The sequence below is a fragment of the Coregonus lavaretus genome, assembly GCF_964263955.1.
Source record: "Coregonus lavaretus genome assembly, chromosome: 21".
NCBI lineage: Eukaryota > Metazoa > Chordata > Actinopteri > Salmoniformes > Salmonidae > Coregonus > Coregonus lavaretus.
Window position 1 is genome coordinate 22,884,392 of NC_140008.1, and position 22,051 is coordinate 22,906,442.

Genomic DNA, 22,051 nt, shown 5'->3' on the forward strand with positions numbered 1-22,051 from the left:
ACTGTAAGGTTCCCTTCTTTACATCAGTCATGCGTGAGATCTTGAGAGACTGCTGCCACCTTACATCCACTCCAGTGAGCATCCAACAAGCTCTCAGGTGTGCTTTAGTCAATCACGTGGAATAGAAACCGGACGCTACTCACACAAAACACAGATACTTTCTGTGCAGACATGTTGAATGGAAAATTGAATTTCTCAGGAGAGATTCTCATGTTTTGAATACACAGTGCTTCTGAAGAACTCGGATGGCTGCACGATACCCTTCACTGGTAATGTGTTGAATAATGATTTCAATTCCATTTTTGATCGGTACAGCACCATATGATGCATTAAACTAGTTGAGATGTGGTGTGAAAGTGGGCAGTCAATACAAAACATGTAATCAAAAGCAAAACAGACATGGATAACAATCTGAAAGATGTAGTTTCATAGCATATGTATTCATTAAGTTCAATATTTTCTGTGTATGAGGTTAAGTGTCTATCTGGTATTTCAGAGACATTTCCCATGGGTGACAATAACATTGGCATGTTTTCAGCAGATTTGGTTTTATGCATAATAATGAATCATTAAACTAAGAGGACTGTGAGAATACAGAAGCAACCTAACTGGCTCATTTTACGCTATGGGGCCCTATAAATGTGGATACCTTCTTAATAGTTAGTCACTGCGACTCATGCCAATCACCGGTGACTCAGGATCAACCTAAGAGTTTCAAGTTAATGTCACAGTGAAATGCCTTTCTTGCAAACCCAACAATGCAGTAGTCAATATCAATGTAGCACAAAAAACTACATAAGGTAGAACAAAAACATACAATAAATAAAAATAAGAACACGAGAAGTAAGAAGCTATATACAGGGTCAGTTCCAATACCGTATTTACAATGTGCAGGGATCCTGGTGCAGGGATAAGTGCGTGAGAATGTGGGAAAAACTGTGTGTGTGTGTGTGTGTGTGTGTGTGTGTGTGTGTGTGTGTACACGTACAGGCGTTAGAGCAAGTAGAAGTGCACATTATGAAAAGCTCCAGATGTGGCTGGTCTTTAATCTGCAATAAAAAGGCTCAGCTGGAAGCAAAAAGCAAGAAGCAAAAGGGAGAAAGGGTACAGAATGAGCGAAGGAATATCCTTAAAGGAAATAAAAAAAGGAGTGAGGTCAGTGTCTGAGCCTCACCCCCGGTCTTTCGTAAACGCCTCCTACCAGGGGGTGGGCTTAGCCCTGAAGTCTAGTGGAAGGAAAATCTGGGGCCTGCCGCGGAGCAAGAGGCTGCTGCTGGGCCCCAATCAAACCTCCATCTGGCTACCGGCCCGCCCTCCTCCTCCATCCTCCCCACAACAGACACATCACACCTGGGCCGCTGCCCCATTCTTCCCCTTGGCTAGGGGAGGAGGAGAGCAAGGCCAGGGAGAGGCCAGCCTGGCTTTGGGGTCAAGAGTGGCGGGAGTGTAGTTGGGTAATGCTAAGCACAAGGAGTCACATACGGGAACAGCCACGGCCTAGGTGGAAATAAGAGTTGGAATTTCCTGTGAATTGGAAACTAACTGTTGTGAAGTTATGGAGGAGAGATTAAGTTGTTGTCACGTTGATAAAACAACTCCCTCAGCCTTGGGTAAATAGATATGGTCTCCCAGGCAACGCAGACTTCATGTGAGCTTCATTTCTAACTGACCCTCCATTGAGCCAGAATAGTGAAGATTGCCCAATTGGGGCCTCATACTGCAAACACAACTGCTTTTGTTAGCACACATCCCCCTCCCCAATGAAGAGGGGCTTGAGTTAAAGAGAAAGTGGTGTGGAGCGGACAACTGTGGGGTGGGGGCTGAATATCATCCACTTCTCAGACAATCTCTAATATTCAGTCTGTTCTCCAGTAGTGGATTCCTGAGATGTGATTAGGGCATAGAGTACTCAGACATACCTGGCTTTGTTAGCTTCTTTAGTGACATCCCAGGCCCATGTGATGAAGTTCTGGCTCAGATAGGACACTATGGAGTCTGCACACATCATCTGGGAGCAGAAGACGTTGCCGAGTACACTCTCGTCGTTGTGGAGGTAGATTGCCAGCAGTTTTCTCTGTGGAAACGGACAGCAGAGGTTTTTCATTAGCAGAGGTGTGAGGATTGAGAAGCCAATTAGTAAATGACCAGACAGACCCTGAAACACAGGGGCTTTGCCCAATAGAGCACTGGGAAGGGAAAACAAGTGTCCTTGCTCAGAGTCTGGTTATCTTATTATTGAAGGGAGAGGTTTTATACAGCTTTTGCGCGTCGTTCGACAGGAGACCGCGAGTAAAGAGACTACTTTCACCGACAACAAGGCCAAACCAGTGAAAAGCAGACACACTAAATCAAATGGAAAGGGAGTAAATAAAACTTCCTTTGAGGCGGCCAACGAGAAAACAAAAACAGACAAATCACTTTATTTTACACTAAAGGTTAGCAGCAGGAGCGGACAATATTGACGACGCTCTAAATCCATGGATATTGACACCATGAGCCACAGATTCTCAGGACTCACTGACAACTCATTAAAAAACAAAACACAGCCACAAACAATAGGTTATCTTGGATAATGTAGGAAATAAAGCCCTCTAAATTACAGAACACTCAATCAAATTTCTTTCTGACCCCCTATGTTCCTCACAACACTCGGAGGGGGTGATTTCTCAGGAGCTGCTGTATACACCAAAAGCAAAATCCACACAGGCAGAAAAGTGAGGGAAAGTTGTGCTATATTGTGGCCTGTGTAGAAAAGAAGTGGGAGAGCACTGCTGTGTTTGCTCAGCGATTAGAGGTTTAGAATAAGCTCCCCGGTTCCTAGCGGGAAGGAGCTTGAGGCGAATTCAGTGGCCCAATTGAACGCCCTGAAAAGATTAAACACTCATGCTGAGAAGACAAGCAAATGCAGCCTTGAGAGGAGAGGGTTTTTTTCTTCTCACAAAAGACGAAATGAGACGCGCACACACCCTCGCACTCATTATCTTATACACACGTGCACGTAGGCGCACGGACACGCACTCGTCCCTCTGCAACTTATAGAAAGTTCTAAGTCTCCAGAGGACATTTTCACAAAAACATACATTATGTCAAGAAAAGGGAAAAGCCCTCTTCTCTAATAACACCCAATCACCAACTTCCTCATTTTACTTAAACGGTCTTCTCTAACTGTTCCCATCTTCTTTTACGATTAATCTTCTGTAGTGCTTTTCTAAGCAGGGACAAATCGCCTGTAAAACCAAATTACTAGGTTCAACCCGAGCTAGAAAGTGACCCAAAAGGCACTGGTGTGAATCCTCCCACCTGCTCACCATACAGAGAAGGGGAAGAGGAGAGTGAAGAAGCATGAGAAAACCGATCCGTTCTGTGAGCAAGACTGTAGTGACTTTCACACAGCACCCTGTCAGTGTTCACTCTGTCTGTCCCTCTCCTAGTGTAGACTAGAGCCATGTGAACCAGGTAGCCGTTGGCCAGGAGCTGGGCAACCAGAATGGGCTCAGCTCACATACGGATGTATTTTGTGTCCGGCCTGGACCATATGATTATCTGCAACATGAGTAGGAATTCTCCCACACAGGTGCTCCACTGGGGGCTGAATAGAGTGACAACTGGCAGATGAAGACCAGTCTGAGAATAAAACTCGCAAAGAGTCTAAAATGTAGAACCAAACTCATCTTTAACCACATCAACCAGACACGGATTGTTATGATAACGCAACACGACACCAGTGAAAAAACAGGCATTAGTTTTGTTTTACACAATGAGTTTCTGTAGTATGGGTCATTAGAGGATAAGGTGAAAATACACCTGCCTGATAACCGTGGCCCCTGATAAACACACTACCATATGTCATTTGTGACAGCCATCCATTTTCATTAGTCTCATTCAGTTTATGTATGTGTGTAGTGGGAGGACATTTTTAATTATATCCAGTGTTTGGGAGCGTTGGAACTGGGTGAAAGTGATCATCCACAGCAGCCTCAAGAAAAGCAAACACTTCAAAATGAAGAACTCAAATTACTGCTCCCCTGACCCCACACACTGAGAACACACATTCAGATCAACGCTTTAACAGATGGTAGGTACATGATTTAACCGATTGAAAACACATTATTTTGTATTAACAGCTATATTTAGTCTAAACAGTTCTTATTTCTTTTTTTTTTTTTTTGGTGCAACAACTAGTCAAAAATGGAGTGAATACAAAACAATAGCATTCAATTGTAGAATTGCATTAAAATAATATACCTCAGTCTTTACACACATGAAACTATAATAGTCAAAATATTCAGCTGGGCTTCAGTTCACCTGGCTGGAACTGTTCTAGCAGAAACAAATTAAAATATTAAAAGCCACTAAAATGATCACTTTCACCAGAGCAGGGAGGGATGGATGAAAATATGTTTATCCATTTCCCTACCTGAGGTATCGATTTCTCCTCTCTCCCTCTCATTGCTCTTTTGCTAAACTACGGGGGATTTAAGCGGATACGCAAGTGTGATAAAACCCTCACCCCAGCATTGCTATGAATTTTGATGTGTGTCTTTGTGTGAGTGAGAGCAGGGTTACTCCGATTAACCACACCGTTAAGGGGATTTAAGGGGAGACTTGGCAGTGATGGGTGGCCTGTCTGAAGAGCCTTACTGCTGATCCCCTGGAGGGCTCAGCAGCCCAAAGCATTTTCATTAAGGCTGGATTGAGGTGCATCTCCCCCTCCAGAAACACTTCATCAAATGTAGTGTTTTACTTAGTGATTAGCCCGCCAGCCTTTGAGACTGAGCAAAATCCCTTCACGATCCCCTTCTCCTGAAATCTGCCCCATTCCAATAGCCACTTAATGAACAGCTAGTTGCAATGACAAGAAGCGAGCGATTTAGACCAATTTCGTCAAGAGGGAAGAGGGAGGAGGTGGTGGTTGGGAGGTTTCGGTATAGTTGACACCCAATGGTCACATCAGTGGGAGTCAAATGTGTGTGTGTGTTTCTCCAGGCTCATCTCCTCCAGGGCTACAGGCAGAGAGCAGGGGGTCAGCTGCATGTGTCCCTTCATATTGGTTTATTTTCATTGACACAATGTACAGTCTCCGGCTGCACCACAGAGAGGATATCCACGGCGAGGAGGCCATATTGTACTGGCTTAGCGAAGAGGATATCAGCTGGGATACAGGCAAGATGCCAACCGAGCCTCTGCCTCATGGTCTAAAAAACCCCAAACATCTTGCCGTGTTCTCCCATTGTAATAAGACAGTAATCCACACAAGCTGTCAGTTGATACAACCCTCCTCAAAAGGACAAAGCAGAAAAATGAAGAAAAATTGTGGGCTAAAGATAAAGCGGCAGCTGTCGTGAAACACATTTTATGAGGTTTATGAGAGGAATCAAATGGTGGCTCTTCTTGAACAAACACTCCAAATGCTTATTTTAAAAACCTAACTAGCATGTATAAAAAACATTTTTTTTTGACAATGGTCATGTAGGATAATGTCCTGTTAACCTGTAAATCATACTACCGAGACAGGCTCCTGTATTGTTACTTACATCTCTGGCTTTGCCATAGAAGGCCTCTTGAGATGCCGCCTCCAAAGTCCCAATGAAGAACACTGGATGACATTCTCCATACCTGCAACACACACAAAAAGGAGATAGATCATTAAGCAAGAATGAATGATCTTCCACATCGTTTTCCACATCAGATGCACATCTTTTGAGAAGCATAGACCCCTTTCAATGGTAACGATAAAACAATACTAAAAACGTACCTTGTGGAAAATTCGGCAGTAAAGTGCAGTAAGGCATCACCTTCATTTTCAGTGTTCTCTGGCACTGCAGAGACACACGCAGAGAGTAAAACGCATTAGCTTACTAACAGATTGATAAACAATAAATCAACCTTTTTGAATCGAGTGGTAGCATTATGCTCAGTGAGGTACGTACTCAAGGGGGCTTTCCGACAGCCTGTAGAAGACCCCATTCCGAACATCACTGATTCGTCCACTCCAAATTCAGATGCATCCTCAAAGTCATCCCCTTCGCTGTCGCTTACCATGTGGACATCTGCACACTGTACAAACACAGTCACTTCAGTATTGTTGACCCATCAAAACACAATGAAAAATGTAAAACAAGGCCAAATATACTGTGTGTATGTGTGTGTGTGTCTCTACCTCTTCTGTGGGCTGCTGGGTGTTGGCTGGTGAGGACCTTCGACACACACCGAGGTGATGGCAGGGGTAACTGATTCCAGAGGCAGCTAGTGTCATCTGGGGACAAACAACACTGACATCAGGAAAAAAAAGATTTACAATAAAAAATCTGAATAAACTTTATGCATTAATTACTATTTTAACCTTTGAAGGGTAAAATACACTGAACAAAAATATAAACGCAACATGTAAAGAGTTGGTCCCATGTTTCATGAGCTGAAATAAAAAATCCCAGAAATGTTCCATACGCACAAAAAGCTAATTTTTGTCAAATGTTGTGCACAAATTAGTTTACATCCCTGTTAGTGAGCATTTCTCCTTTGCCAAGACAATCCATCCACCTGACAGGTGTGGCATATCAAGAAGCTGATTAAACAACAGTATCATTACACAGGTGCACCTTGTGCTGGGGACAATAAACAGCCACTTTTCAAATGTGCAGTTGTGTCACACAACACAATGCCACAGATGTCTCAAGTTTTGAGGGAGCGTGCAATTGGCATGCTGACTGCAGGAATGTCCACCAGAGCTGTTGCCAGAGAATTGATTGTTCATTTCTCTACCATAAGCTACCTCCAACGACGTTTTAGAAAATTTGACTGTACGTCCAACTGGTCTCACAACCGCAGACCACGTGTAACCACGCCAGCCCAGGACTTCCACATCAATCTTCTTCACCTGCGAGATCGTTTGAGGGGGAGTGGGGGGGACTGTAATTCAGTAAATGAACTGTAATTCAGTAAAATCTTTGAAATTGTTGCATGTTGCATTTACACACTACATGACCAAAAGTATGTGGACACCTGTTCGTCAAATCTCATTCCAAAATCATGGGCATTAATATGGAGATGTTACCCTCTTTGCTGCTATAACAGCCTCCACTCTTCTGGGAAGGCTTTCCACTAGATATTGGAACATTGCTGCGGGGCCTTGCTTCCATTCAGCCACAAGAGTATTAGTGAGGTCAGGTACTGATGTTGGGCGATTAGGCCTGGCTTTCAGTCAACGTCCCAATTCATCCCAAAGGTGTTCGATGGGGTTGAGAGTTCTTCCACACCGATCTCGACAATCCATTTCAGTATGAACCTCTCTTTGTGCACGGGGGGGGGGAATTGTCATGCTGAAACAGGAAAGGTTCTTCTTCCCCAAACTGTTACCACAAAGTTGGAAGCACAGAATCGTCTAGAATGTCATTGTATGCTGTAGCGTTAAGATTTCCCTTCACTGGAACTAAGGGGCTTAGCCCGAACCATGAAAAACAGCACCAGAACATTATTCCTCCTCCACCAAAATGTACAGTTGGCACTATGCATGCGGGCAGGTAGCGATCTCCTGGCATCCGCCAAACCCAGATTAGTCTGTCGGACTGCCAGATGGTGAAGCGTGATTCATCACTCCAGAGAACGTGTTTCCACTGCTCCAGAGTCCAATGGCAGCGAGCTTTACACCACCCCAGCAGGCGCTTGGCATGCAAACCCATTACATGAAGCTCCCAATGAACAGTTACTGTGCTGACGTTGCTTCCAGAGGCAGTTTGGAACTTGGTATTGAGTGTCGCAACTGAGGACAGACGATTTTTACGCACTACGCACTTCAGCACTCTGCGGTCCCGTACTGTGAGCTTGTGTGGCCTATCACGTCGCACTTCACAATAACAGCACTTGCAGTTGACCGGGGCAGCTCTAGCAGGGCAGTAAATTGACAAACAGACTTGTTGGAAAGGTGGCATCCTATGACTGTGCCACGTTGAAAGTCACTGAGCTCTTCAGTAAGGCCATTCTACTGCCAATGTTTGTCTATGGAGATTGCATGGCTGAGTGCTCGATTTTATACACCTGTCAGCAATGGGTGTGGCTGAAATAGCCGAATCCACTTATTTGAAGGAGTGTCCACATACTTGTATATATAGTGCATTTGTTCAGTATAAATATACAGTGGGGTCCGAAATTATTGACACTTGACAAAGAGAAGCAAAAATTACCTTTCAACACATTACATTTTTTTTACATTTTAGTCATTTAGCAGACGCTCTTATCCAGAGCAACTTACAGTTAGTGAGTGCATACATTTTTCATACTGGCCCCCCGTGGGAATCGAACCCACAACCCTGGCGTTGCAAGCGCCATGCTCTACCAATTGAGCTACAGGAGGCCCTTGTGAGGATAATGGCACTAAGCCTTTAATTTATTTATTTTTATGATTAGGAGAACACGTTGGGAGGGAGTCTGAAACTTGGCTGCAAGTGGATCTTCCAGCAAGACAATAACCCCAAGCACACATCAAAATCAACAAAGAAAAGGTTAATTGGCCACAAAATCAACATTTTGAAACGGCCATACGTAAAAATGTATGCACACATGACTGTAAGTCGCTTTGGATAAAAGCGTCTGCTAAATGGCATATTATATTATTATATAATATCATAATCTCAGTCTCCGGACTTGAAACCCATTGAAAACCTGTGGATTTATTTGAAGAGGGCAGTCCATAAGCGAAGACGAAGGATATCAAGGATCTGGAATAATTCTAACCTACCTTTTTGAGAAATGTTTTTATTAATTGTTAAACAAAATGTATTTCGCTGAGCAATTGTATTAGTATATAGCTCAATATTGGAATGTATTATATATATATATATATATATATATATATATATATATATATATATATATATATATATATATATATATATATATATATATATACATATACATATATATATATATATATATATATATATATATATATATATATACATACATACATACATACATACATACATATACACACACACACACACACACACACACAGTGGGGAGAACAAGTATTTGATACACTGCCGATTTTGCAGGTTTTCCTACTTACAAAGCATGTAGAGGTCTGTAATTTTTATCATAGGTACACTTCAACTGTGAGAGACTGAATCTAAAACAAAAATCCAGAAAATCACATTGTATGATTTTTAAGTAATTAATTTGCATTTTATTGCATGACATAAGTATTTGATCACCTACCAACCAGTAAGAATTCCAGCTCTCACAGACCTGTTAGTTTTTCTTTAAGAAGCCCTCCTGTTCTCCACTCATTACCTGTATTAACTGCACCTGTTTGAACTCGTTACCTGTATAAAAGACACCTGTCCACACACTGAATCAAACAGACTCCAACCTCTCCACAATGGCCAAGACCAGAGAGCTGTGTAAGGACATCAGGGATAAAATTGCTCCATGCAAGATCTCACCTCGTGGGGCATCAATGATCATGAGGAAGGTGAGGGATCAGCCCAGAACTACACGGCAGGACCTGGTCAATGACCTGAAGAGAGCTGGGACCACAGTCTCAAAGAAAACCATTAGTAACACACTACGCAGTCATGGATTAAAATCCTGCAGCGCACGCAAGGTCCCCCTGCTCAAGCCAGCGCATGTCCAGGCCCGTCTGAAGTTTGCCAATGACCATATGGATGATCCAGAGGAGGAATGGGAGAAGGTCATGTGGTCTGATGAGACAAAAATAGAGCTTTTTGGTCTAAACTCCACTCGCCGTGTTTGGAGGAAGAAGAAGGATGAGTACAACCCCAAGAACACCATCCCAACCGTGAAGCATGGAGGTGGAAACATCATTCTTTGGGGATGCTTTTCTGCAAAGGGGACAGGACGACTGCACCGTATTGAGGGGAGGATGGATGGGGCCATGCATCGCAAGATCTTGGCCAACAACCTCCTTCCCTCAGTAAGAGCATTGAAAATGGGTCGTGGCTGGGGGGGTCTTCCAGCATGACGACCCGAAACACACAGCCAGGGCAACTAAGGAGTGGCTCTGTAAGAAGCATCTCAAGGTCCTGGAGTGGCCTAGCCAGTCTCCAGACCTGAACCCAATAGAAAATCTTTGGAGGGAGCTGAAAGTCTGTATTGCCCAGCGACAGCCCCGAAACCTGAAGGATCTGGAAAAGGTCTGTATGGAGGAGTGGGCCAAAATCCCTGCTGCAGTGTGTGCAAACCTGGTCAAGACCTACAGGAAACGTATGATCTCTGTAATTGCAAACAAAAGGTTTCTGTACCAAATATTAAGTTCTGCTTTTCTGATGTATCAAATACTTATGTCATGCAATAAAATGCAAATTAATTACTTAAAAATCATACAATGTGATTTGTCTCTCACAGTTGAAGTGTACCTATGATAAAAATTACAGACCTCTACATGCTTTGTAAGTAGGAAAACCTGCAAAATCGGCAGTGTATCAAATACTTGTTCTCCCCACTGTGTGTGTATATGTATGTATGCATGTATGTATGTATAGCTGCGGAAAACATTAAGAGACCACTGCAAAATTATAATTTTCTCTGGTTTTACTATTTATAGGTATGTATTTGGGTAAAAATAATTTAGAGCATTTATTTGCAGAAAATGACAACTGGTCAAAATAACAAAAAAGATGCAGTGTTGTCAGACCTCGAATAATGCAAAGAAAATAAGTTCATGTTCATTTTTAAACAACACAATACTAATGTTTTAACTTAGGAAGAGTTCAGAAATCAATATTTGGTGGAATAACCCTGATTTTCAATCACAGCTTTCATGCGTCTTGGCATGCTCTCCACCAGTCTTTCACATTGATGTTGGGTGACTTTATGCCACTTCTGGCGCAAAAATTCAAGCAGCTCGGCTTTGTTTGATGGCTTGTGACCATCCATCTTCCTCTTCCAGAAGTTTTCAATGGAGTTCAGGTCTGGATATTGGGCTGGCCATGACAGGGTCTTGATCTGGTGGTCTTCCATCCACACCTTGATTGACCTGGCTGTGTGGCATGGCGCATTGTCCTGCTGGAAAAACCAATCCTCAGAGTTGGGGAACAATGTCAGAGCAAAAGGAAGCAAGTGTTCTTCCAGGACAACCTTGTACGTGGCTTGATTCATGCGTCCTTCACAAAGAAAAATCTGCCCGATTCCAGCCTTGCTGAAGCACCCCCAGATCATCACTGATCCTCCACCAAATTTCACAGTGGGTGTGAGACACTGTTGCTTGTAGGCCTCTCCAGGTCTCCGTCTAACCATTAGACGACCAGGTGTTGGGCAAAGCTGAAAATTGGACTCATCAGAGAAGATGACCTTACTCCAGTCCTCTACGGTCCAATCCTTATTGTCTTTTGCAAACCTCAGCCTGGCTCTTCTTTGCTTCTCATTGATGAAGGGCTTTTTTCTAGCTTGGTACGACTTCAGCCCTGCCCCTAGGAGCCTGTTTCGAACCGTCCTCGCCGTGCACTTCACCACAGCTACCGTTTGCTATTCTTTTTGTAGGTCACTTGATGTCATCCTAAAACAGGGATTTGTAGGGAGTTTTTCCTAGCCACCGTGCTTCTACACCTGCATTACTAGCTGTTTGGGGTTTTAGGCTGGGTTTCTGTACAGCACTTCGAGATATTAGCTGATGTACGAAGGGCTATATAAAATAAAATTGATTGATTGATTGATTTGTTACTAGGATTAAATGTCAGGAATTGTTAAAAACTGAGTTTAAATGTATTTGGCTAAGGTGTATGTAAACTTCCGACTTCAACTGTAGGTAGGGGTAAAGTGACTAAGCAACAGGATAGATAATAAAATGTAGCAGCAGCATATATGAGTCAAAAGAGTTATTGCAAAAAGTGTCAATGCAAATGGTCAAGTAGCCATTTGGCTAACAATTTCGCAGTCTTACGGCTTGGGGGTAGAAGCTGTTCAGGGTCCTGTTGGTTCAGTGTCCTGCGGTAGCAGAGAGAACAGACTATGGCCTGGTTGGCTGGAGTTGGACAATTTGTGGGGCCTTTCTCTCACCGCCTGGTATAGAGGTCCTGGATGGCAGGGAGCTCGGCCCCAGTTGCCGTATCAGGCGGTGATGCAACCAGTCAAGATTTTACTTGGCTCATCGCGCTCTAGCGACTCCTTGTGTCAGGCTGGGCACCTGCAGGCTGACTTCGGTCGTCAGTTGAACAGTGTTTCCTCCGACACATTGGTGCGGCTGGCTTCCAGGTTAAGCTGGCGGGTGTTAAGGAGCGCGGTTTGGTGGGTCATGTTTTGGAGGACGCATGACCTTCACCTCTCCCGAGCCCATTGGGGAGTTGCAGTGATGAGACAAGATCGTAATTGGATATGACGAAATTGGGGTGAAAAAAAAAATATATATAATAATAAAAAATGAACACCCATGCCAAATCTTTTTAGCCTGCTGAGGGGGAAGAAGCGCTTTCGTGTCCTCTTGACAACTGTGTGAGTGTGTGGACCATGTTAATTCCTTAGTGGTGTATTTTGCTTATTCTTTTTTTATTAGGATCCCCATTAGCTGTTGCAAAAGCAGCAGCTGCTCTTCCTGGGGTCCACACAAGACATGACATAATACAGAACATTAATAGACAACAGCTCAAGGACAGAACTACATTATAAAAGGCACACACACGTAGCCTACATATCAATACATACACACAAACTATCTAGGTCAATGGGGAGAGGCGTTGTGCCGTGAGGTGTTGCTTTATCAGTTTTTTTTAACCAGGTTTGCTTTTCATTTGAGCAATATGAGATGGGGAACGGAATTCCATGCAATAATGGCTCTATATAGTACTGTACGCTTTCTTGAATTTGTTCTGGATTTCGGAACTGTGAAAAGACCCCTGGTGGCATGTCTGGTATGGTAAGTGTGTGTGTCAGAGCTGTGTGTAAGTTGACTATGCAAACTATTTGGGATTTAACACAATGTTTCTTATAAAAGAAGATGTGATGCAGTCAGTCTCTCCTCAACTCTTAACCAAGAGAGACTGGCATGCATAGTATTTATATTAGCACTCTGATTACAATAAAGAGCAAGACATGCAGCTCTGTTCTGGGCCAGCTGTGGAGACAGAGGAACATGAAGCGCTCGACCCGCTCCACTAAACAGCCTCATCGATGTGGATGGGGGCGTGCTCGCCCCTCAGTTTCCTGTAGTCCACAATCAGCTCCTTTGTCTTGCTGAAGTTGAGGGAGAGGTTGTTGTCCTAGCCCCACACTGCCAGGTCTCTGACCTCCTCCCTATAGCCTGTCTCATCTTCGCCGATGATCAGTCCTACCACCGTCATGCCGTCAGCAAAATGTATGTTGTTCGAGTTGTGAGCGGCCACACAGTCGTGGGTGAACAGGGAGTACAGGAGGGGACTAAGCACACACCCCTGAGGGACCTCCGTGTTGATGGTCAGCGTGGAGGATGTGTTGTTGCTCAACCCTCACCGCCTGGGGGTGACCCTTCAGAAAGTCCAGGATCCAGTTGCAAGGAGGTGTTCAGTCCCAGGGTCCTGAGCTTGGTGATGAGCTTGGAGGGGCTATGGTGTTGAATGCTGAGTTGTAGTCAATGAACAGCATTCTTACATAGGTATTTCATTTGTCCAGGTGGGTGAGGGCAGTGTGGAGTGCAATAGAGATTGTGTCATCTGTGGATCTGTTGGTGCAGTATGCGAATTGGAGTGGGTCCAGGGTGTCAGGTATTATGGTGTTGATGTGAGCCATGACCAGCCTTTCAAAACATTTCATGGCTATGGAAGTGAGTGCTACAGGACGACAATAATTTAGGCAGGTTACCTTGGCGTTCTTGGGCACGGGGACTACTCCGAGCATGCACTGACCAGCTGGCAAGTTTAGAAACATACATTTTCAACCTATACCTGACCCAGTCTGTAATGCAAACTTCTGCTTAAAACAAGTTGGCATTACAGACCGGATCAGGGAGAGGTAGAAAATGTCAGTTTAGAAACTTGCCAGCTGGTCAGTGCATGCTCGGAGTACGCGTCCTGGTATTCCGTCTTTTGACCTGTTTGAAAAGGTCTTACTCACATCAGCTACAGAAAGCGAGAGCACACGTTCGTCCGGAACAGCTGGTGCTCTCTCATGCATGGTGCAGTGTTGCTTGCCTTGAAGAGAGCATAGAAGGCATTTAGCTTGTCTGGTAGACTTGCGTCACTGAGCAGCTCACGGCTGGGTTTCCCTTTGTAATCCGTGAAACTTTGCAAGAACTGTCACATCCGTCGAGTATCAGCGGCGGCGTAGCAGGATTCGATCTTAGTCCTGTGTTGACGCTTTGCCTGTTTGATGGCTTGTCGGAGGTCGTAGCAGGATTTCTTATAAGCGTTCAAATTAATGTCCCGCTCATTGAAGGCGGCAGCTCTAGCCTTCAGCTCATTGCGGATGTTGCCTGTAATCCATAGCCTCTGGTTGGAGTACGTACGGTCACTGTAGGGACGACGACGTCGATGCACTTATTAATGAAGCCGGTGAAACTTGAGACTTCCTTAGAGTTTGCGCACCAGCTGTTGTTAACAAAGACACACCCCTCCTCCCTTCGTCTTACCCAGGTCTGCTGTCCGGTCTTGACAATGCATAGAAAAACCAGCGAGATGTATATTATCCATGTCCTTGTTCAGCCACGACAGAATATCACAGTTTCAGGTCCTGTTGATAGTATAGTCTCGAACAGAGCTCATCCAGTTTGTTCGCCATTGTCTGCACTTTCGACAATAGAACAGAAGGCAATGGCGGTCTATTTGTCACCGACGTAGTTTAGTCAGGATGCCGGCTTGTCTGCCTCTTTTGCGCCGTCACTTCCTCTTTCTAGTCCCGGATATTAGGGCCTGGTCCGAAGTAGAAATATTCATCCAAATCAAGGATAGAGACTGCTGTTCTGATGTCAAGAAGCTGTTTATGGTCATAGGAAATTATGTCGGAGACATTATGTTAAAAAAAAGTTACGATCAGCGTAAAAAATATATTTTCTTATTAGCCAAGTTGATTCTATTAATTTTTAAAAGGAATTGGATGGAAATCTCCTTGACTGTAAATTGAATCAGGTTGCCACACTTTGTTGGTTTGAAAGAGCACATTTCCAAACAACGGATCATAGAAAGCCAAGTGCTGTTAAAAAATGATCGGCACAGGGGATTGAGAGGCTGACCCTTTGAGCAGGACAGAGACGAGGGCTTTGAGATGTGAAGGAATGCCATGCTCTTTTCTCTAGCCTCGACAATCGAGTGGCAATCAAACGTGAGAATTGAACAGCAGCCGAGTGGACCCCCTTGACAATAAGAGGCTTTCCTCCTCCAAGGCCCTAATATGTGTATAAATAAAGTTGATCACTTCCCCTGCCAATGGGGGACCTTGAGGGGAGGGATGACATGTGTGCCGAAAAAAAGAAATAAAGTTGAGCGCTCACCCAAGCCAAGCTTTGACCCTGATGCTGCGGGACAAGTGCAGCTCCACAGCTCTGTGGCGGAACGCCGCGGGGCATAGGGGAGAGGTTAACCCCTCCCACACTGACCTTCTCTTCCATCCTTACACAATGAACAAGCTCCTCTTTTTTGGATTCTTTTAATTAACACTTGCATTGAAGGTTCTAAGCATTGGGGAGCAATGCAGGGAAATAATTCTCTCTCAGCCCCCCTCACTGCCTCTCTTTCTTTCCCTCTCTCCCTCTTTCTCTTATTCTCTTTCTGTTTCTTTTTTTCAGGCAGTGTTTGGATTAGGTCTCTGGCTGTGAGTGAGATAATTACCACTGACAGCTGCACTGACGGCACCCAGAGCCCCAATTGCACCTTGTTCAACAACTCTTTGATGAAGGGGGACAACAGAGCCTGAGAAAGAGAAAATAAAGACGGAGGAGAAGAGAAGAAAAAGAAGAAAGAAGCCCCACCCTAAACACCTGTTGGTCCCTTTTCAGGTTCCTCCTTGCCTGCTGCAGATATGTCACTCCTGATTAGGATCAGGGGTCCTGCACCAAGTGTGTGAGGTTCACACAGGCAACTCTGATCACCGGCTTCTCCACAGAGTCACAGTGGGAAAGGAATGCCTGTCTGCTGCTGGATCAACAGCGGGGTGTTTTACCACCATGTAGAGCTGGCACAATTATCGTCTAATCGTGTAACCGACAATCATGGAAAATAACCGTGAACTTAAACAAATCATCATAAACTTCTTAATACTTTCCTTTTAGGAGAAGGTGCATTACAAGCTCAAAACATTTATACAAAATAAAAATAATATAAAAAAGAGAATGTGGCCATTTCCCACATTACTCCAAATTCCATAATTGTCACTTCCCTACCACTATGCTCACAGACCAGAAGATCCAAGAAGTGGCCAAGCTAATGAGGAACATTAGCTTTATGCGTGCACGAGCATGCCCAAATTTTTTTGGGCCTATGGGCATTATCATAGAATTACATACAGAATCCCTATTCATTCAATAGGATCTATGTTAGCCTAGTCGTAAAGATTTCTCATTGAACTTTTACAACTTATTACCTTTTATTGTGGCAAACACAACCAGTCATGTTCTCATCTGATTGTCAAACAATTACTTCAAAGGGCTCATTTACTAGGCTACCAGCACACGTTCATTCACTTGCAACATTTTTCCATCCTCTAAACAGTGGTGAATGGAAAGAGACATCTGTTACACAAAACACCAAAAAGTGTCATGACATTTGGCATCATTAGGCCAGAATTTATGCGTCCACTGCTGTCCGCGCACGTCTCGTGTCGGCCACTCATCTCTGCCTTGGCAAAATGTGGCGCGTAGGCTAAGTCCATTCGTTCATTTTTCATGCCTCTGACATAAACTAATGATAAATAATGGTGTAATAGTAGGGGTGTAACGATCCATCTACTACATCGATGTATCGATTTATATTCCTATGATCCAACTACATCGATCTGTGCTCGGCGAGTTGGCCTTTTGGACAACATATATCAATCTAACATCGTTTTAAAATGTAATAAATCGATTGTATCGATACTAGGAAATAACCCATTGGATTTAAGCACGTCAGACTTTATATGGATGTTTTTTCTTAGCACTTTTAATGATAAAGGCTTTAAACATTACTCGATTCAGTCTGCCTATCCGTGACGTCATCGCCCCGCGCCAGCAGCAGCGCAAAGGCGCAAAGACAACAAAACATAGCATGGCTGACGACACAGGAGAAGCCGACGAGCGAGAAATTATCAAGCCACCATTGCGGTCCTTACAAGAAACAGGAATCTAGGAAACTTCACCTGCACTGTCCAGTATCCAGGTATTTATTTCAGTCACACTGGTTGAATTTTTGGCTAAAAGGTTACTGAATCGATTTCAAGTCACTGAATCATTTCGGATCGTATCGTTCTAAATGAACCAATATTGTCCTTGAATCGTATCGACAACCACGAATCGTGATACAAATCGAATCGTTGTTAAAACGAATCGTTACACCCCTATGTAATAGCCTATAGTTTTCTTGACATTTTGTTTGAAAAATGGTGATAGGCTCATGTTTTACTGGTACGGCATACCCCCACTATTTATTTTGCTGGGACGCCGTACCGGACCGCCTTACTTTTACCCGACTCAAAGTAGCATTAGCAAATGTATTTGGTCAGAGGGAGACGGATAGACAGCCTACATAGTCTCTCCTCCATAGAGCGTATGTCCTCCTCACAAAGTCTGGGCCCACTGAATGTCACCTAAAGACAGCAATCACACAGGGGTCTCTCTCTCAGCTTATCACTGAGCCCTGTCGCTACGGCAACCAGCAGGCCCCAATAAGCCTGCACGGGCCTGTCAACTTGAGAATCCATTAAAAGCCGGGAGGCTCGGAGCCGGGCCCAGAGCCCTCTGAGAGTGGCTGCATTAATACATTAGCAAACACCATGAAACACTGGATAAATGTCAGCAATTATGGCAGCAGAGAAAACAAGAGAGTCTAATAAGGATGTCCCACTGTCTGTCAATCACTCCCACAGGTGCAGGATCGCCCTGTCAATCAGAATGTCCAGAGCGCCTACCGCCTGGCTCGGCTTGTTTTCTCAAAGATGTTGAGGAAGGAGATTGTAATAAGGAGGTCTCACAACAGATCAATCATCTTTCACACCGAGGGCCTCCCGAGTGGCGCAGTGGTCTAAGGCACTGCATCGCAGTGCTAGCTGCGCCACTAGAGATCCTGGTTCGAGTCCAGGCTCTGTTGCAGCCGGCCGCGACCGGGTTAAGCGGGTATTGTGTCAAGAAGCAGTGCGGCTCGGTTGGGTTGTGTTTCGGAGGACGCACGGCTCTCGACCGTCGCCTCTCCCGAGTCCGTACGGGAGTTGAAGCGATGGGACAAGACTGTAACTACCAATTGGATACCACGAAATTGGGGAGAAAAAGGGGTAAAAATAAATACAACCCCCCCAAAAATATATATCATCTTTCACACAAGGTGGTCAATGGCCCTTTACCTCAAGGAACAACTGTTTGCTCATAATGTGCCTTTATCGTTTTTTCATCCCAGCCAATCACAAACATCTTTGTTTTGAGCATCAGCTTCATCATAATCTAAGGCACCATGGATATAGGCCTACAATTGGCCCAGCGTCGTCCGGGTTTGGCCGTCATTGTAAATAAGAATTAGTTCTTAACTGACTTGCCTAGTTAAATAAAAAAAATATAAAAAAATAATGCCAAATGAGCATCACTCTCTCGTTTCTGTGGCCAGGTTGCTTGCATTTCCCTTTACCCGCTATGTTTATATTTCACTTCCTTTTCATTTGAAATATCAAGTTACCTCACTGAATCACATTGCCAACCAAAACAAGAGATGTTTCGTCCTGCTCTGATTTCAATTATATGTAGGCTAACCCTTTGTGGCTCAATGCACAATGAAGGCACAGTATCAAGGAAGTGAAGTACGGAAATAAATAACTCGTTTCTCCACAAGTAAGCTCCTACCCGATTTACTTTCATGTACAAAAAAAAAAAAAAACTAGATTTTCAACATCCACAAGGATCAAAATGAAAGAGACTCTTGGCAATTGGTTGCCAAAAGGCTGTGTGGGTTGGAGTGGCTGGCAGAGGTGGTGCCCAGCTGAGCTTGTGAAATGATCTTTAACTCCAGAGAGCTGCTTCAGCAGTGTACAGTACACTACTATGCCTTCACCAATATAACGGCTGTTATCTAACAACATGTAGGTGTTTATCTGTGGCAGAATTTTTTTGCTCCACATTCACGCAATAATTTCTGATATTGCAACAGGTATTGGGTCTTTAATTATAAAACGGACGGGTATCAATAAAACCTCTTGGTTTGAACAATATTGATATCCAAATTGAATAAACATAAAATTATTACACGTTAAAAGGGAATTCTGCCCCCCCCCCCCCCACTACTAAACAATAAGTGAGAGCATATGCTGAGAATAATGAAAGCAGAGGTGAGTAGTAGTCAACGATTCTGACTCCTTGAAAATGTCATTTGAAGCCATGTCTGCCATGTTTATTGGTACAAATCTCTAGAGATGAGGCAGGGTTAATGAGATATGCAATGAAACAGCCAGGCTGGCATGCAAGGGCTTTTCTCTGTAATGCTCAGAGAGACATTTCAATAAGGGTCTGGAGAGGGCCATTATTGCAGTCAAGGCTTTCAATATCTCCTCCCAGGAAACATGGGAGCAGTGAGCCGCCTTAGCCAGGCTATGGCCAGGCACACGCCTATGACATACACCCACTTTCTAGTCATCCCCAAGCTACCTTAGCGCTTTGGTCGAGCCAAGGCTCATTGATAAGCAGCCTCACTCATATTCTGGAAACAGAACATTTGTGGACTCAAAGGGCTGTGGGTGTGAAGTGATATTGTACAATTTACTGTGGTTTCAGATTGGACTTGATCTCTCAGCTAGAGTTCTTGGTGCCCGTCTAATGAAAGAAATGGATAACAATTAAAATACACTGTGTACAAAACATTATCTTCCAATGAAAGACTGACCAGGTGAATCCAGGTAAAACGTATGATCCCTTATTGATGTCACTTGTTAAATCCACTTTAAAATCAGTGTAGATGAAGGGGAGGAGACAGGTTAAATAAGTATTTTTCAACCTTGAAATGATTGAGACATGGATTGTGTATGTGTGCCATTCAGAGGGTGAACAGGCAAGACAAAATATTTAAGTGCCTTTCAATGGGTATGGCAGTAGATGCCAGGCGCACCGGTTTGTGTCAAGAACTGCAACGCTGGTGGGTTTTTCACGCTCAACAGTTTCCCGTGTCTCAAGAATGGTCCACCACCGAAAGAACATCCAGCCAACTTGACACAACTGCGGGACGCATTGGAGTCAACATGGGCCAGCATCCCTGTGGAATGCTTCCGACACCTTGTAGACTACATGCCCCATCGAATTGAGGCTGTTGAGGGCAAAAAGGGTTGCAACTCAATATTATGAAGGTGTTCCTAATGTTTCGTACACTCAGTGTATATATGTTGTATAGAGTTTGTCATTTAAGAGGTTGCGTTTGGCCACAGTGTTTAGCTTTAGGACACAAAGAGCAAACAATTTGGAACAAAAAGGAAGTAGAACCTTTTGTCTCAGTCTTTCAGGAAAATACATGGTTGCAATGTAGGCCTATTTGCTTTCACAAGAGAGCAACCAAGCAAGTCCTAAAAGCTTCACTTAAAACTAAACAACAAAAGGTGCAGTTATTTTTAATCAATTCATCAAAGTGAATATTTGAATGTAGATGGGAAAAGAGAGAGTTCCCATCTGAACCACAAAACATTTATAGAACAGGTTACCGCACTCCGTACTAATATATCTAAAACAGAAATGTTATTATAATTATAATTCAAACAGCAAAGAAAACATTTAAGGGACCAACAAAATGTGTGCACAACAGCCCAGTTGCATTACCATCCACACAATTAGCATGGGAACATATAGGCCTAAGCTGTCAAATAAAAGAGGGGGGGGGGGGGGGGGGGGGTTCCTCAGGGCTTCGTGTGAGGATGCTTCTGAGCACTTTGACTAAGTTCAGCTGAATGGCTGGGAACCATGACCCCGGGCGGGAGAGGTCAGTGACACTCAATGACGTGAGCTTTAATGTCCACAGACAGAAGGACATGGGGGACAGTCTTTGACATCTTAATTAGTTTCAACATCTGGGAAGATGGTTTCAGCATTGAAAACATTGAACAGTTTCTCTCAATTGGGATCCACTACATATTGTAAAATAATAGACTTTTGTCTAGCCTTCATGGAATAAACTAACTGGGCCTTGAACCTTTAATCAACCGCTGAGCAGATAAAGACCTGCATGTCAAATGGGCCAGTTAGAAGAGCATCCTTGACGAGATATATTCTGCAATGAAAACATGGTAACACATTTTCCTCATGCCGGTGAACAACAGCTATAAGGGCCAAAGACAACATTGGTGTTCCCAAGCCCAAGAGACATGTTGGTGTATTTTTGTTCCTTACTGAATCATCAGATGCCGAAGCAGGCCAGCCCTCCCATTGTTGGTGTCGCACTGGGATGTTTGTCAGGTCTGAAATATTCCTCTTCACCTGAAAAATGACAATGGCAAATAATTATGAAATCAATCATTTCAGGTTTATCAAACATCCTGAAGGAAATAATTCTAACTGCAAATCCGTAAGTAGGCTGTACCAGACCATAAAAACAGTAAACGCATCATGAAATAGACAAAACATCAGTGTGTGCTGTGGGCATAGTTTTGATAGTTCCTTTCCACACCTCCTTCACAGGAGACCAAGAGATAGCCACACACTTTAGCATCACAGGGAATAACAAAGATGGAGGGAGGGCACATTGGACAGAGAAAGAGCCAGTGTTATCTGCATTATCTGCATTCTGCGGATGCCTCGCTTAATGCCCAGGAACAACAGAACCACGCTCTGAAATGAACAGTATTTCTCTTCTCCCACTCATGCGCGGTGTATTTGCACTTAATAACATTCCGTGCTTTTAAACAGTTAGCAGCGTCCCCGAGCGACACGCTCCGCCGTCCCTGGCCTGTTGGTTTAAAGCCCAACGCCAGCCTGATGTGCGGC

General features: G+C 43.9%; 1 protein-coding gene across 2 annotated transcripts in view; it reads right to left on the reverse strand.

Annotated features, from left to right (window-relative positions):
* The window catches only part of faf1 (Fas (TNFRSF6) associated factor 1), a 94,596-nt gene that overhangs the window by 41,454 nt on the left and 31,091 nt on the right, over window positions 1-22,051 (reverse strand). For both annotated transcript variants that reach the window (XM_084185358.1, XM_084185357.1), the window contains exons 8-13: window positions 21,458-21,544; window positions 6,161-6,256; window positions 5,931-6,057; window positions 5,756-5,819; window positions 5,535-5,616; window positions 1,920-2,074 (exon numbers count right to left, since the gene is read on the reverse strand). In XM_084185358.1, the coding sequence (XP_084041484.1) occupies window positions 1,920-2,074; window positions 5,535-5,616; window positions 5,756-5,819; window positions 5,931-6,057; window positions 6,161-6,256; window positions 21,458-21,544 (611 nt within the window). The remainder of the gene's footprint in view (window positions 1-1,919; window positions 2,075-5,534; window positions 5,617-5,755; window positions 5,820-5,930; window positions 6,058-6,160; window positions 6,257-21,457; window positions 21,545-22,051) is intronic.